Raw genomic sequence first — 16,611 nt, 5'->3', positions numbered from 1 at the left:
AATAAACTCAATTACTGACCAAGGTATAATGTCACAATTTAGATATACATAACAAATAATCATAGATAAAGTCCAACAAAATACAAATTAAATATACACCACAAACATTGTTACGTGTTTTTATTCCAGCGATATGTAGAATCTCGGCTACTTCCTACATTTATATGTTAAAAAATCCTTGCATTGTACCACCTGTATAATGCGTACAAGGACAGGCCACCGCCAGGTTTGTTTTAATTGTAAAATACCACTGTAACAATGCGTTACTTGAGACTAGAGAAAAGGAAACCGAAGCTTACGACTATATCAGGTACCCGTGCTACCATTGGTCTAAAAATGTATTTAAAACTTCAGTAGAGAATGACTTTGGTCAAGGCGAACTGATAAAGTGAATTGACATTGACAACGGTACAGAACCTTTCACCGTAGTCGAAAAATCACCATTGTATAATATAGACCAATGAGGAGGGCAATCCCAGTGCACTTGTAATATTCTTCTCAGGTAACGCCTTGTTCCCACGTTGTTATTGTACAATAAAAGCCGTTGAAAGTGTTCAGATATTCATATGCATGATCAGTTTAAGTGAACTATGTTCATTGGATTTATCATAGATAAATGTGAAGATAACTCATTGTAAAGACCCGACCTTGAGGATTGTCATGACATTTTACCACAAAACTGTGTGCTATCCACTCATTATTTATTAGTGGCGTAAGAAGATAACGATACAATTAATAATAATCCACGTTTTCTGAATGAATTTAATACGGTACACAATTTCGTTGCAATCCTTTCCGCTTTCTGTTCCTCTTCACCTGTCATGCATAAGGGACAACATACTTAGAAACCTGGAATGAGAGAGAAAAATAATTTGGGCTCGATGAAAATCTTGAAATTGAACCTAGACCAAGTAACCTACAAGAATATGGTTCGTCGTAACGATAAGTGTGCACAACCTTGAGATTGATCGACAATAATTATATAATCAATGATAGAAAGTTGCAAAACCTGTCGACATTATACGGTAAATATCTCGGTTACGTGGTACACATATATGTACTATGATGTGTGTCTTTAATCGTAAAACGAATGTAACGCAGCTTCATTAACTTCTTGTTTCATTCTGCATAATTTTTAAACTTTAGCTGTGATATATTGTCATATTATTGGCCAACCGCAGACCTCCAAAAGACAACTTCATTTTCAGTGAATTCGCAGTAGGCAAACTGAATTATGAATTGTATGATGCTTTGGTGTCAATCTAAACTTTAATAAATTTAATTTCTTATTTTAATACATGACATGACAAGTTAGATATGTTTGATATTCTTATGTTTTCATTGTGCAATAATGTCTAGATTTGATACATACTTTTGTTATAATGATAGTTCTCATTTTTCAGCTTGATGGTAACTTTTGATCTTGTCAGTAAAAGAGGCCACAAAGTTGCAAAGCTGTGTTTGAAATGTTGTTACCAAAACTATAAGATTTGAACATTTAATACGCGTATATGTCTGTCTATAGCTTTAATTGCAGATAAATTAGTTCCTATGCTTTCAAATGAAGATGTCAAGGTTCACACAAATACACGAGTACACGTGTGTGTGTGTGTGTGTGTGTGTGAGAGAGAGAGAGAGAGAGAGAGAGAGAGAGAGAGAGAGAGGGAGAGAGAGAGAATATTAGATTGTCTGCAATGTGACAACAAACTCAAATTTCAGAGGAAATATATTGTGTACCCCACCTGTACATAGCTGATCATTGCATGATTGTGTTTCTCTGTTTGAACCACTGCACGTAGCTCCATCATTGGCTGGGGCAGGATTGTTACAGATTCTAACTCTGTAATGTTGACCTCCACCACAGGTCAGGCTACACATATTCCAATGAGACCAACTACTCCAGCCACCATTCACTGCAAGTGAGCAAGATATATCAAGATATATAAGAAAGTTCATTGGAAATGTAATGTTGCGTTTGCGTAATTGAATATATTTTAAACTACATTGCTTTCTCTGTCAGTCAAATGTTCAGTAGAATCGAAACTTGTTGTACACTGAGAGAGAGAGAGAGAGAGAGAGAAAGAGAGAGAGAGATGAATTTCAGAAGAACCATTATTTGTGCCGCACCTGCGTATAGCTAGCTGGTTATTGTAAGATCGTGTTTCTCTGTTTTAACTACTGCACATAGATCCTCCATTGGCGGGGGCAGGATTGTTACAGATTCTAGCTCTGTAATGTTGACTTCCGCCAAAGGTCAGAATACAAATATTCCAATGAGATTAACTACTCCAGCCACCATTCATTGGAAGTAAACAATATGTATCAAAATAACACCGTTCATTGGAATTTTAAAAGTAATGTTTGGTGCGTACTCGAATTTATTTTAAATTACTGTTTTCTTTGTCAGTCATAGGTTCAGTCGAATCAAAGCATTTAGTACATTGAACGAGAGAGAGAGAGAGAGAGAGAGAGAGAGAGAGAGAGAGAGAGAGAGAGAGAGAAGGGTGGTAACTGCTTGTATTATCAAAAGAGCGACAACGATGAATTTCAGAAGAATTATAATTTGTGCCGCACCTGCACATAGCTGGTCGTTGCAAGATTGTGTTTCTCTGTTTGAACCACTGCACGTAGATCCTCCATTGGCGGGGGCAGGATTGTTACATAATCTAACTCTGTAATGTTGACCTCCACCACAGGTCAGACTACAAATATTCCGGTGAGACCAATTATTCCAGCCACCATTCACTATAAGTGAACAAGATGTATCAAAATAAGACCGTTCATTGGAATTGGAAAAGTAATGTCATGTTTGGAGCGTACTCGAATTTAATTTAAATCACTGTTTTTGTCTGTCAGTTAGAGGTTCACTAGAATGAAAGCATTTGGTACATTGAATGATGATGATGATGATATTCTTTTATTCCTCCATTTTCTGAAGATTTTAAGACAAAAAAGAAATGCATTTAAATACATAGAATCACAAAAATAGTAGATTCGTTACTTATTGAATCATTTCCAATAGCAAACGAATAAATAAATTAAAATCATTACTAATCTAGATAGAGATATATATACGATAAAACATTTGAAAATGTATCCTCACAACAAAAATAGTTTCCTACTCTCTTTGCAATCCAGTACAAGTATTTCTTTCCTTATATTTTGAGTGAGTTCTCTATTGAATCGAATATATAATATCCTTTATCTTAATGAAATACTTGGTAGATAGTCTGATCATATTTAACCATGCCTCAAATTCTAAACGTTCTGATATATCATTTAAACCACCAAGTAGTATAATCAGTATAACATCATCGATCTGATCACAGAAATCACGGTAAATCACTGGAGGCATATACGAAAATAGACTTTCCATCAAGTGGTTTCTGTCGTCTGAGGTTAAGGCACAATTCATCGAAATGTGCAAAATACGGTCATGACTCATTTTGCCACATAGGGGACACAGTCCAGGTCTTGCTTGCATTCCTCCAATACGAATTAATGTCCCATATTCCATTTTTCTGCTTGAGTCAGTATAAGCTATTTTCCATAGATGATGCATTTTTAATCCTGGATTAATTTTTAAAAATCTACCAAATCCCTCTGATGGATTTCTGATACTCATTTCATGTTTTCTCTCCTCTAATATCTGTATTCTTGTCCCAATTAAGTTTTTCCATGTTATTTTGTCTGGAAATTTTCCAGTGAAAATAAAGTCGTTGAGATAGTCTTCTAAATCATACTTTTTTAGTACAGTATTTACATCATATATAAAAGAGTTGTAGCTATGTTGGGGGTCAAAAATAAAATTTCCAACAGCCCAGAGGAAAACCTTTTTAGCCGTTAAATTTGCTGATGTTCTACACATGCGACCAAGGAATACGAGTTTTTGCTTATCTATGCGAGCTTCCATTGATATCATCCCCAAGCACGATGTCGTAGATCCAGTAGGCGATCTTTGAGGGAAACCTTGTACTCTCCGGGCGAAATATCGTTGTATTTTCTCCATTGATTCAATGCCCTGATATGACATATTAAACCAGAGTTCTGAGCCATACAAAGCAGATGGCAATATAACTCTTTCCCAGACTTTCACAGAGACTATAGGATTCATTCCATTTGCATTTAATCCAGTTGAGTATAGTGAGTTTGTTACACGTTTAGCTTTATCGTAGGAATAGATTATACGATCATTAGTTTTCATTGATTGCGAAAAGGTAACTCCTGCATATTTCACTTTTTTTGCTCTAGGAATATTCTGTGATCCCAGAGTAATTCCATTTGATGAGTACACTTCCTTTCTTTTACTAAATATCATCCAATTACTCTTGTTAGAGTTATAAAGTAATGTTATATTTGGAGCGTACTCCAATTTATTTTAAATTACTATTTTCTCTGTCAGTCAGAAGTTTAGTCGAATCAAAGCATATAGTACATTGAGAGAGAGAGAGAGAGAGAGAGAGAGGGAGGGGGAGGGCAACTGCTTGCATTATCAAAATAGCCACATTGATGAATTTCAGAAGAATTATAATTTGTGCCGCACCTGCACATAGCTGGTCGTTGCAAGATTGTGTTTCTCTGTTTGAACCACTGCACGTAGATCCTCCATTGGCGGGGGCAGGATTGTTACATAATCTAATTCTGTAATGTTGACCTCCACCACAGGTCAGGCTACACATATTCCAATGAGACCAACTACCCCAGCCACCATTCACTGGTAAATGAGCAAGATGTATGAAAATAAAAACCTTCGTCAAGAAGAGAAGGAATGTAATGTGTAGCATGTACGCGTATGTATACCACATAAACATCAATTTTTCAGTCAGCCGTCAGTAGAAGCAAAAGTGGTTTTTTTTTCTCCATCGGTAAACCATAAGATCCAATGTCGTCGTTTATTTAGTCAGTCATTAGAGCAAGCCATGCAGTCTGCTCGCAAGGAAAGAAATAAGAAGCAAAGAATATGTAAGGTTTGCTAATGTACTGCTCTTTTCAAATTAATTTAGTTTGCTTGAGGTAACAACAATATAAAGCACAAAACTCCTAAGTCCACTCTTGTCTTTAAACTATCTAAATGGTCTTAACACTGTATATCGGAACAGTTAGAATAGTTAGAATAAAAGCAACGACATTTAACCGGAAATAAACAATGCATATAGTATATAAGTGAATATATACCTATATGCAAAGAGCTACATGTGTCACTGTTTGTGGACATACATTATTGAGTAAGCATTCAAGTTGAGAAAGGTAGTTCATTCATACAGGGATGCGACAAAAACAGTTAAGAGGAATTGAAGAAAGCAGTTGATGATGTAGAAGGATACAATGTTGAAAACTCTGAAAAAGAAATGTAGAATAACGCGAAGAAGAAAGTTCCTTCTTTTTAGAATTTGCAAGGGAACAAAAATGTTATTCTTTGATCTTAAACATTGTACAAAATAATGTTTAGCACTAAATTAATCAATATCAATAGACGTTAGATGCTTGTGGCCTAGGTGGAATAAATCTGCCAATGTCATAATTCGATGAAGGAGGGTGTCTTTCTGAAAGGGAAATGTCTCTCGTAATATGCAAATTACCTAATGCATTATGAATTGGTAAGTGAGTTGTTTGTTGATTGGACTGGTGGTGGTGACTACCCAGGATGTCGATATATGTCACAGAGGAACAATCATCAGCATTACAGAGGTTCTGGGTACAGCATTTATTACAAAATCCACTTCTTCTCTGTCTACTCATTATTGCACCTTTCCTCCTGCGGCGACCAATAAATTGGAAAGCTCCAACATCCAGTATGCTATTTTTCTCGCATTCCTGCAGTGACACGAGGAAATTATTATCGATTCATCTCTTTTTACAAGTATTCATAAAGTCAATATTTTTCTGTAAATATTACTTGAATCGTTTCGTATTCACCAAGAGCATACATATTGTATTACTTCGTGAGGAACACATTTCAGAAAGGAATACATTCTCTCATAGTAGCTTTGCAGTTTCTTACTTTATTTATGTGTTGATTATGTCCTGTTTATTTAATTCAGTCACATCATATCCCCATACCGCAAAAATATCTACGGACAATTCATTATTTCATTATTTTTTTATACTATGTTTTGTACATCAGTATAGAAACGAATCCGTTTTCCCCTTTAAATACTAAAAGCTGAAAGAAAAAAGAAACACTATGTTTAAAAGTCAGTTAAATTGTCCTAGATTCATCACTAGGAATGGCTTTTCTTCTATAATTCAGTTTCTTCTATAACTTTCAAAATTCCTACGATACTAAATGTCTGCATCTTGCTTCTTAACTGCATTGGCCATCAGACCTTTGACATTTGTTTTAAACATGGTGGCTACTTAATTTATTCCAATTCCCAAACACATTTGGTCTGATTTTAAACACAATGGGTGTATCAAAGACCCTCAAATCGCAAACAAGGTTGTTATGTATTTTAAACACGGTGGTCATTTAAAAAAAACCAGTTTCTATACATATTTAATTGTATTTTAAACAGGGTGGCAATTTAAAAAAACATAATTTCTGTTGTTGTGGTTATATGTGGGTTGTTTGTAGGGCTGAACCTAAAATTCAGAATTACGAGTTCCAAAAATTGGATCAACAACCAAAGTTGGAACATTTTCTAAGGAAATCGTACTAAATGGAAAATTACTGCATTCCAAAACAAACTGAATTTGATATAGCCCTCCAACATATATTTCTTCTTGCAAATTTCAGCTGCAGTGTATTTTATATTTTCCCGCCTTATGATACCAAACTGTCAACAGCAAAATTGAAGGACATGTGCAGTTTTTTGTCAATGCTACGCCCTCAAGCGGCATATACATCGCACCCTGATAGAGACTCCAGTCCGTCACAAAGAGATAAGCAGAATTTAGTTGGATCGAACATATAACAAATTCTCGGTATCCCAGACCAGCTATGAAGGTTGATCAATGGCGCTGTAAGTCACAATATGTCTGTAAATTATAACTTTAATTAAACCACACTAGGATCTATTTTTAAACGAATGATTATCAGGCCGTACGCTACCAAGATCAAATGTCTCTGGGCGGTGTTATGTGCGCATTAATACTGTTATAATTGAATGCATTTGCTTAACCATGATTGTGCAATTACGTGGTACTGTGTTCTTTATTATTCAGCCTTCGGATCAGAAGGCAAAATGAGCAAATTACAAAAATCGTAATACATGTTTATGAAATAACGAACTCGATTTTTTCTTATATACACTGCCCTAATCACCTCGTATCGTATACCTTAGATAAACTCGTTCATAGTTTCTTATACAAGTGCAGCAACCTACAATTACAGTAGAAAATTGTATTTCCTTATGGAAAATAAGGGGCAGATTGTGTATTTTTTTATATTGTGTTCCGGGGCAGAATAAAACATACTTCACACTAAAGCACACATATTAGTTCGAGACAACGTGGATACTAATCATAAAAAGACAATATCAAGCATGAACTAGAAATTGTAATCGTCAGTGCGTAGTTATAGAAATATACAAAATAAAATATAGGCTCCATTAGAAAAAGAAAGACATACATGCTAACAAGTTAGAAAATTACTAACTAAATCGGAAATTGGAGCTAAAAACCATGAACATAAAAATAAATCAGAACATGGATATACCGTTTGAGGAATGCATCCACTGTCGTATACAATGTTTGGTCCCATTATTTTGAAAGATAGTTCACATGCCTAATAATAAAATAAAAAATGCATACATCTGATACATATGAACATATACAATTTAAATTTGATTTCAATAATGATAGCATTAGCAGATACCTTGCACACACACACACACACACACACACACACACACACACATATATATATATATATATATATATATATATATATATATATATATATATATATATATATATATATATATATATATATATAAGCCTTTTATGTTGAATACCTACACATAAATGTTAGGATAACAATATAAGACAATGTTTACTTCTTACTCGACTAACAATTTCTTTGTCACACGTCAAACAACTTTTACAATATTCTACACCAATGGCTACAAGAATGTCTTAAATATCCTCAAGAACCTTCCACATTACGCACTATGAAAACAAACAGAGAAGAACCCCTATGTTGAGGTTCTTCGTTCGTTTATTCTGGTAGTATCCAGATTGTATTACACATCCATATACAAAGTTCTAACGGTGCGAGATGACGACCAAAAACAATGTTTGGCACAGGAAACAATGTAAAAACAAGCGGGTGAAGGACTGAAAATCTGTTCACCGCTCCAGTTGCCTAGTGGTTAGAGCATCCGCAAAGGGTGCGGGAGGTCGTGAGTTAGATCAACGGCCGAGTCATACCAAAAATGGTACCAACAGCTGCATCGCTTGCCGCTCAGCATTAAGAGGTTAGTGTTAGGACTGGTCGGCCAGGTGTCAGGATAATGTGACTGGGTGGGACATCATGCTACATGTCTGCATCATGATGCCCCAGTGCTAGACATTACTATAAACTGCAACACTGCATACATCGTAGCGATATGACTGAACAACTGTTAAAGCTACGTTAAAAATCCAAATCACACACACACACACACACACACACACACACACACACACGCACGCACGCACACACTCACACACAATCTGTAAATGCTAAAATTGTTTGGTATTGCAGTATTCACCTCTCCTCGAGCACAATATTCAATTCTGTTGCAGGTGTTTGGATCTCTCTCTTGGTTACAGCTGTAGCATACTGGTCCGTTCTCCACGGGCAAACCTGGCAACAGTATATACATTTAAAGTCAGATGTTATGTGAATTAGAGACCTATTTATTTATATAAAAAACTATTGACCTCTTGCGAGTTTTAAAATGATATCCGTACACAGTTTGATATTTCACCACACGATACATTCTAAGAAACATAAGTGCTATATAGGTTTTCTCTATTAAGGAGACATAAAATGTAAAAATACTATAAATCGGCCATATTCATAACAGACAACCATTCTTGAACCAGTTTCATTTTCAGCATTGCTTGATGATCAGTCCATCAATTCGCCTATATGTTGTTACAGGTGTTAAATATATTAACAACAAATTTAACCAACAATGTAAGTAACATCAACAGTTTATTTGTCATCAGTACAAAACTAAAGTTCAGGAGTCACTAACATCGTTGATAATCAAACAATAAATAATCCTAAATGTCATGCTTTTGGTACCATATGATGAAATATATCCGTTTTTAAAGTAGGAAAACGAAATATCCTCTATCCCTCCGTCCCTCCGTCTCTCCCTCTCTCTCTCTCTAAAATGGCATCATTGTGGATAGGATCAATCTGTTTGCATCTCTCTCTCTCTCTCTCTCTCTCTCTCTCTATATATATATATATATATATATATATATGTATGTATATCGCTTACATTACAAATAACATGGCTTATAAAATGTTGGTATAATGCAGTTTGATGTATCTTTACTCATGTTATATGATATGTAAATTTTGTTTCAATAGTAGGCCTTCGATTCTAATTGCAGTGATCAATAATTAATTTAGTATGATTTGTTATTAAAGATGTAAGAATATAGCGAGAAAAATTATACAATATGAATAATCAATGTTTTTCACAGAGATGCTCATCAATTTAATATGGGTTCCCTTTTCCTCTCTATTTCGCATGCAATGGAGAGAGAGAGAGAGAGAGAGAGAGAGAGAGAGATCATTCGGGCTTGATGAAACCTTCGACACGTACACCAGTTAATCTATATTAACTTGGGTCGTCCTAACGGTATACACATTTCTGAAGAAATGTCTTCAGTGTTCACAACACTTATGTAACAAATTTGCAATGGCATGTCGATACTTGCTTGATTAAGAGGCACATATATAGTCTATTTCATATGTGTTCTTGTTTTTTGTTTCTTATACCTTTAATAAGGTTCGGAAACTTAAATGTCTCAAACTAGCTCCCCCTTTCTTCCTCTGTCACTATCTTAATTGATCAGGCGTAATGCAACAACAAACAAACATATGGATGGACAATAACAACACCACCCTTATGGTTATTTTTCCACCCTCAAAGCACTACATCTTGCTCTGTCTTCGGCTGTGTTTGTATTACTCTACTTTCTTCATTTAAGCAATCTTTCATGTTTAAATCATAAGTGTGTATTATATTCTTTGAAAATATGAATGAAGAGATATAAATACAAAAAAGCACAAAACTAAATTTTGTAGAAGACACACTGTGCAGGGATGTGAAGAGTTCATTTACTTAGTCAATACAAAGATGTCTGTAGTCAATATTAACTCCGTTCAAAAGGCAAATATTTTCATTTGATATAAATAAGAAATATGCATCACATTACTGTGTATCTGTTGATATTAAATTCGTTATATGCATTTTTATACAACTTGTGGTATATCGGCATACGAATGGTACAGCATACATACTGAGGTTTTTGTTTTGTTCATTTATTTATTAGAGAAAGCCGTTTTGCTCCTCCATCACAATCGTTTGTTGTATATTAGAAAGTTGAATAATGCACGTATATCTTTTCAAAAGTCACAAGCTGCCGATAGCTTGTTTATAATCAAATCTGCTACTAAGGCATTTATATAACATCGAGGAGCATTTCTTCTTAAAGGGATTATCATTGACTGGTGAGCTTTTGCAACTACATTTATTAGATTAATAACCTACATGCTAAAAGGTTAAATGTGATATAGGATTTACATCAAACTGAATTGATTCCTAATAATTGCAATCAATTATATCCTATATTAATTAGCCTGACAATTATAAACCATGAAATCAATCAGTTGGTGTTATATTTCAACACCTTCTTTGATATCAATGTCCAACGGAGATCTGTTGAACTTAATCAATGACAGTCCATGTATGACGTATGTTAGCCACCCTTGAGAGACCAAATATACTTTCGACAAAACCAGATTGTCATCTTTAAACCAGAATAAAACATATTCGTTCTACCATAAGATAGCTGGAACGGGATAATACACTTATGGACAGGTTCTACTCTTTGGAAAACAGGAAGGTGGTTCAGACCTGGTGCGGCACATCCTTTAATATTACAGAGTTCGCTGTTACAACACGAAGTGCAAATGACAATGTCCGTATTATAGCTATCCGACTGACTGTCGATGTGTATGGCGATGTCGTTGTTGTCCTGAGGCTCTTTTATATTTGATGCATGTATGCCACCTCTTTTGCGACCCTGAGTAGCTGGACAGTTCTAAAAAAAAGTACACATAAATTACACAATGCTGTGAGTATATTGCATGTACGTAACTTTGGGGAGAACTGAACTTTAGTGCCAAAAATAAAAATCGATTGTCATTGAATATCAAATAACAATTCATACTGGTAGGCAGCTGACCAATTACGTTGCTTGTCACGTATTTTAAATTCTAGTTTGTCTACATTCTGATTGTCGACTCTGAAGCATAGCCAAGCTTTATATATAAGCCTTCCTCAAGACACTCGCACACACACACTCAATGATTATGTATAGGTAGAGCTAAATAATTAAAGCATGGAATACTCATGCAAACCTTTCTAAAATAATGAAAAGATACGAACTAGAAGACTTTAATAATAATAATAATAATAATAATAATAATGATAATAATAATAATAAAGCAACAAAAAATAAGTTTAGCATAGACTTGGAAAATTATGTTTGTCAGTATATGCATCTGTGCTATACGTAAGCTGGAAACATTTGTTATACTTAATTTAGTCTGGTTACCGACGTCGTTTTAGAATCGCGATATTTCAGGCTTCAAACGTTTTAATGACAGATAAATTGTCAGATAATTACAACAAAAATAGCAATGTATTTACATTACAGGTGAATATGTTGGAAATACTTATTGCATCTGCTACAGCAACAACAACTACTACAACTACTCCTACTACCGTATAACCCTAAACTATCATTATCATCAGTTCGTTCTGTTCAAAGTTAGGTAACGTGTCGTTCGAATAGGTATTGGAATTTTTTAAATACTCTTTATTTTCAAAGAAGCTGTTTTGCAAATGTTTTGGAGTGGACATAGTTTATATGTCTCATGTGTCTTGAAATATTACTTTTGAATGGTTTCAGGTATTCTAGTATTTATATCGTCAAGGAAATAGAAATATGCAAAATATATCTCTCGTAGTTTATCGTTTGCAAATAAGTCACTTTCGTGGCTTCAGGTTCTACAGAAAAACAGAATGAGTTAACTTCAGGTCTAAGTGGTGAGCGAGATTTCGGATACAAAATTCCTAGATAATACTGAAGGATTAATTAGTTACAACAGCACGCATTACGTAAATGGCCTGAATGTGTTAAATTTGCATAATTATTTTATGGGCATGAAACACTTTTTCCCAATTAAACCGGAACCAAATATCGGTATTGGTTATTGGTTACACAAAATAACCACAGAGTTATACTCACCGTATCTTCTATGCATCCAAGATTGTAATGCACATAATGGGTCGATGACACAAGCACTTGAATAAAACATTTCTGTTTGCATGTAATAATAATAATAATAATAATAATAGTCATAATAACAATAAAAATACTAATGATGATGATGATGATGATAATAATAATAACAATAATAATAATAGCAATAATAATAATAAAGACTTTATTTAGTTCCATAACACATATAACCTACTTATATAGCACATACAATATATATGTATATAAATCACGGGTTTCAGGGATTGATTAAAATAAATGCAATAAACTGAAAACGAACAGAGCAAAAACTAGCATCTAACTATTCTGAGCTCTTTCGACTGAATGAGTCTTTTCAAAGGTAAATACAAAACATAGACAAGACAAGCAAACTAAACAGAATAACAGTTGTGTTTGCAAAACTTTACATGAATTTAAAATGATTTTTATGTTATATATATATATATATATATATATATATATATATATATATATATATATATATATGTATATATATATATATATATGTGTGTGTGTGTGTGTGTATCTTTGTGTAACACATTCAGAGATATACTTTTGTGCACAAAGGTACTTATAGGAGGTTGATATGCTTTCAGTTAATGATTAGGATTTGAATGTCATCCATTTAATACATATACGGTGAAAGTTGTTTTGCGACATAATTCTTTGGTTTGTTTTGGAAGAGTGCTTCATATAACTACCCTTGAAAGTAAAAAGATTGTTTACCAATATGGTTTCTCTGTATTGAAATATAGTTCTTAAATTAGCCGGGGCGGACAATACATTTCACATTAGTATGAGCTTCGAAGAAGTTCTTCTTGAAATGGTAGGAGTTTTAAAGCATCCTATGGCTCCTGGTTTCCAGTTTGTCCGTCTATAGTCTGAATAATCCTCCCAGTTCGATGTACTTAATCCTATTCGGTAAATGTCAGATAATACCATAAATTGCCGTTAATACCATAAATTACCAAAATGTTGAGAGTTTAGATTTATATCCCTATGAAAACATGAGCATAGAAATTACACCACTTGTTAAATCAGCGTGATAGGTCTATTCATAGTTGTCATTTTTTTTCCATCTTTTCTTGATCGAACATTGTAAATAGTAGAAACAGACGATGTAGTATTTTCATTCTGTGTACAGACTTGTATAATTGTGCATAAGTCCCATCAATAAATATGGTCTTGTCCAGACACTGGAAATGACTGGCGAGCACATACAATATCAGTTTCGAAAGCAAAGCACACACAATAACGGTGTTAGCCAACCCTTGGGATGGGCATAATCAGGTTTAACAATGTAACTCAATAAATGGACCGACTATGTTCGATGCATCTTTTATCGCATTGGTGCTTTTCGTTTTTTTAATCGGTAGTGTGGTACCAACAAACGGGGAGGTTTATTCAGATTATATTATTTAACATTTTTCTTGTTGCATCCGAACAACTTGCTTAATATTAGTATCAGATTATTTCCCCATAATCGATTACAATAGTCAAAAAAGAAGGCTGAATGTAGCTCTTCTAAGAAAACGTGACTTGATCGGTATTTAATTTTTCTCTTTTCTGCTTTGATATTATCGACGAAACCTTCGTCGTCTATTTATTTACAACTATATCATTCTCATCACGCTTCAGCGAAAGCCTCCTGAATTATTCGAATATTTGATAATGATAATTTACCCCTGTCCTCATACCATTTGGCTTATTGTTTCATAATCAGATTCGTAGTTCTGTTTGTCAGAGAAGCATTACAAATATATTTTAGAGATACGTGTATATAAATAAAGTAACGTTTGAAATATGACATGACATTCATGTGTGATGCAATGCATTTATTTACGAGACGTGTAACTACGACGATAGCTTGATAGTTTCCACTCACTTTATTACGTTAATAGCCTCAGCCATGTATGAATAATTGATATTACTGCTTTCGCTTTTCTTGGCACTCGGTCAAAAGTCTTTTCTAAATCTGCGAACGTCCAGTATATCGTATTTGTCCCTTCAAAAATCTTTTCTTGCAAGTTTTCAAATTTATTTGTTTGTATCTTTTGAAGATATCTTTTTTAAATGTTTTTGTTATTAACCACGCTTATTTGTAGAAACATACGTTTACTCGTCAGTAAATTTGGTTTAGTTTCGGGATTTATACGTAATCTCGTGCATTCGAGAAAAAAATATTTTAAATATCAATGTTAAATTTCCATGAAAGTCATTACAGTCTTTGCACTTATCAACCATTGCATTATTCCCATATCAGCATACGTAATGATTAATGACCTATGTCCCCAAACATATCCATAATGTTAAACCTATTGACGTTGTTAACATTACATTCGCATTGTCACTATACCAATCCAGTCCAAGCCGTCATCATACTATTCAATTCGTATTCTACCCATTATCTTTGTCTCCGTATCATCATTCATAATTGAATTCAGCCAAATCGGGCTGCATGGCATTGCTAAGATGTATAATGAGACCAATAGGTGCACATACATTCTAAACTTGATCAAAGTATATATTTTGCTTCCGGTACATTGAGTTGGACGTGACAGTTGTTAGCTATATCTCCCAAGAAAATCGAAACACGTCGTCGTCTTTCTACAAAAATCCGCCTTTGAGAAACTTTTAACTCGAACTCTCGCATGGTTCCGTAATAGTTTACAAAGCGAGAATCTAGTAAAATCTTCCATTGATATTTTAAACAGATATTTTGTTTTTTTACCCAACCTAATTTGTCAAGCTAGTATCACAGGTCGGTAAGTAGTTGAATCTGTCATCCCAACTGACCAGTCCGTGAGGTTATTCGCACTATAGTTACGTCTTTCCTAAACAACATTAATACAGTTTGTAGTCATTCCTTGAGATACAGTGATTAAGTGGTATAATCTCATCTGGCGCTGAATCACGGGCAAACATTTTGAAATTTACACAGCTTCATTAATGATGACGGACGATACTATCAATTTGAAAATCGCTTCGGCAGATCGTTTTGGAAGTGAAACTATACCAGAATATACTAAGCCAATTGTACCGCATATACGAACTTTTTCTTACTGGTAAGGTGGGATTGGGAATGAGGCTGGTTTAGGTTGGTAGGTAGGTAGGTATATAGATCGATAGATAGATCGATCAATCAATCGATCGATCGATCGATAGATGATAGATAGATAGATACATTGGTAAATAGTGGCAAGTCAGTCTGACAAGGCAATACATAGCTGTACAATTTTTAAAGTAATTTATCTATTCTTTAGCAACACATTTGCTCCTTTGTTAATTGAGAGACTGGTTTACTAACAATGTATATTATTGATTATTCTTTGCTATTAACAAGTCTGCACTCTCGTGAGGAAAGTTGCTAAATTACTAGTCAACCTAAATATGACAAAAATAAACTCTAAGGGGAAGAGTTTGGTATCACACACGCGTAAGTATCCAAAAGTATAATTTATTGTTGCCTCCCAAAATTAGAGGAATAAATAGTGCGCCGTCTACCAGACCAATTCTAAGAAAATCGAATTACAAAGCATACAATATGTTTTTCACTGAGATATTGACATCTTGGGAACAACAGTCAATATACAAACTATCGCGCTCTTTTGATATTTTTTTAGTGGGACATGCTTTTTGTACCAAGATGTATCATTCGAAGGCTTAAGCTCTTTAATTCATCCGTTGTTATGCCACGGTATCACGAGAAAGGGTAGCTACTGATACAATCAAATCGAAATGACTGGTAACTTGACAAACTAAGAAGCTAATAACACACTACACACAAAAGAAACAATTTGAATAAAAAATATACAGTATACATATAAGGATATGTAGACCAAAGACAGTTAGGACAATGTGAAATCACCTGAAGAGGCCCGCAGGAGATGACTTTATCACAATCCTGAGGTCGGGCGATAGAACTGCAGTTAAGGCATTTGTATCCACCTAGCATATACAACCAGAATGCAGAATATATATATATATATATATATATATATATATATATATATATATATATATATATATATATATATATATATATATATATATATATATATATATATATATATTGATATATAGATAGAGAGAAAC

At 34.2% G+C, this 16,611-nt stretch overlaps 1 protein-coding gene across 1 annotated transcript in view; it reads right to left on the bottom strand.

The window, feature by feature from the left end:
* Positions 1-713: 713 nt before the first annotated feature.
* LOC149793235 (uncharacterized) overlaps positions 714-16,611 on the bottom strand; it is a 101,490-nt gene continuing 85,592 nt past the window's right edge. The window contains exons 15-24 of the mRNA XM_089968968.1: positions 16,385-16,464; positions 12,484-12,555; positions 11,085-11,271; positions 8,694-8,788; positions 7,658-7,726; positions 5,580-5,814; positions 4,544-4,714; positions 2,575-2,745; positions 1,743-1,913; positions 714-849 (exon numbers count right to left, since the gene is read on the bottom strand). Coding sequence (XP_089825094.1) covers positions 842-849; positions 1,743-1,913; positions 2,575-2,745; positions 4,544-4,714; positions 5,580-5,814; positions 7,658-7,726; positions 8,694-8,788; positions 11,085-11,271; positions 12,484-12,555; positions 16,385-16,464 — 1,259 coding nt within the window. The 3' untranslated portion in view covers positions 714-841. The remainder of the gene's footprint in view (positions 850-1,742; positions 1,914-2,574; positions 2,746-4,543; positions 4,715-5,579; positions 5,815-7,657; positions 7,727-8,693; positions 8,789-11,084; positions 11,272-12,483; positions 12,556-16,384; positions 16,465-16,611) is intronic.

The sequence above is a fragment of the Sinohyriopsis cumingii genome, chromosome 8, assembly GCF_028554795.1.
Source record: "Sinohyriopsis cumingii isolate HCF-2022 chromosome 8, ASM2855479v2, whole genome shotgun sequence".
Lineage (NCBI taxonomy): Eukaryota > Metazoa > Mollusca > Bivalvia > Unionida > Unionidae > Sinohyriopsis > Sinohyriopsis cumingii.
Note: the sequence above shows the minus strand (reverse complement) of the source record. Positions and strands in the feature narration are given on the sequence as shown.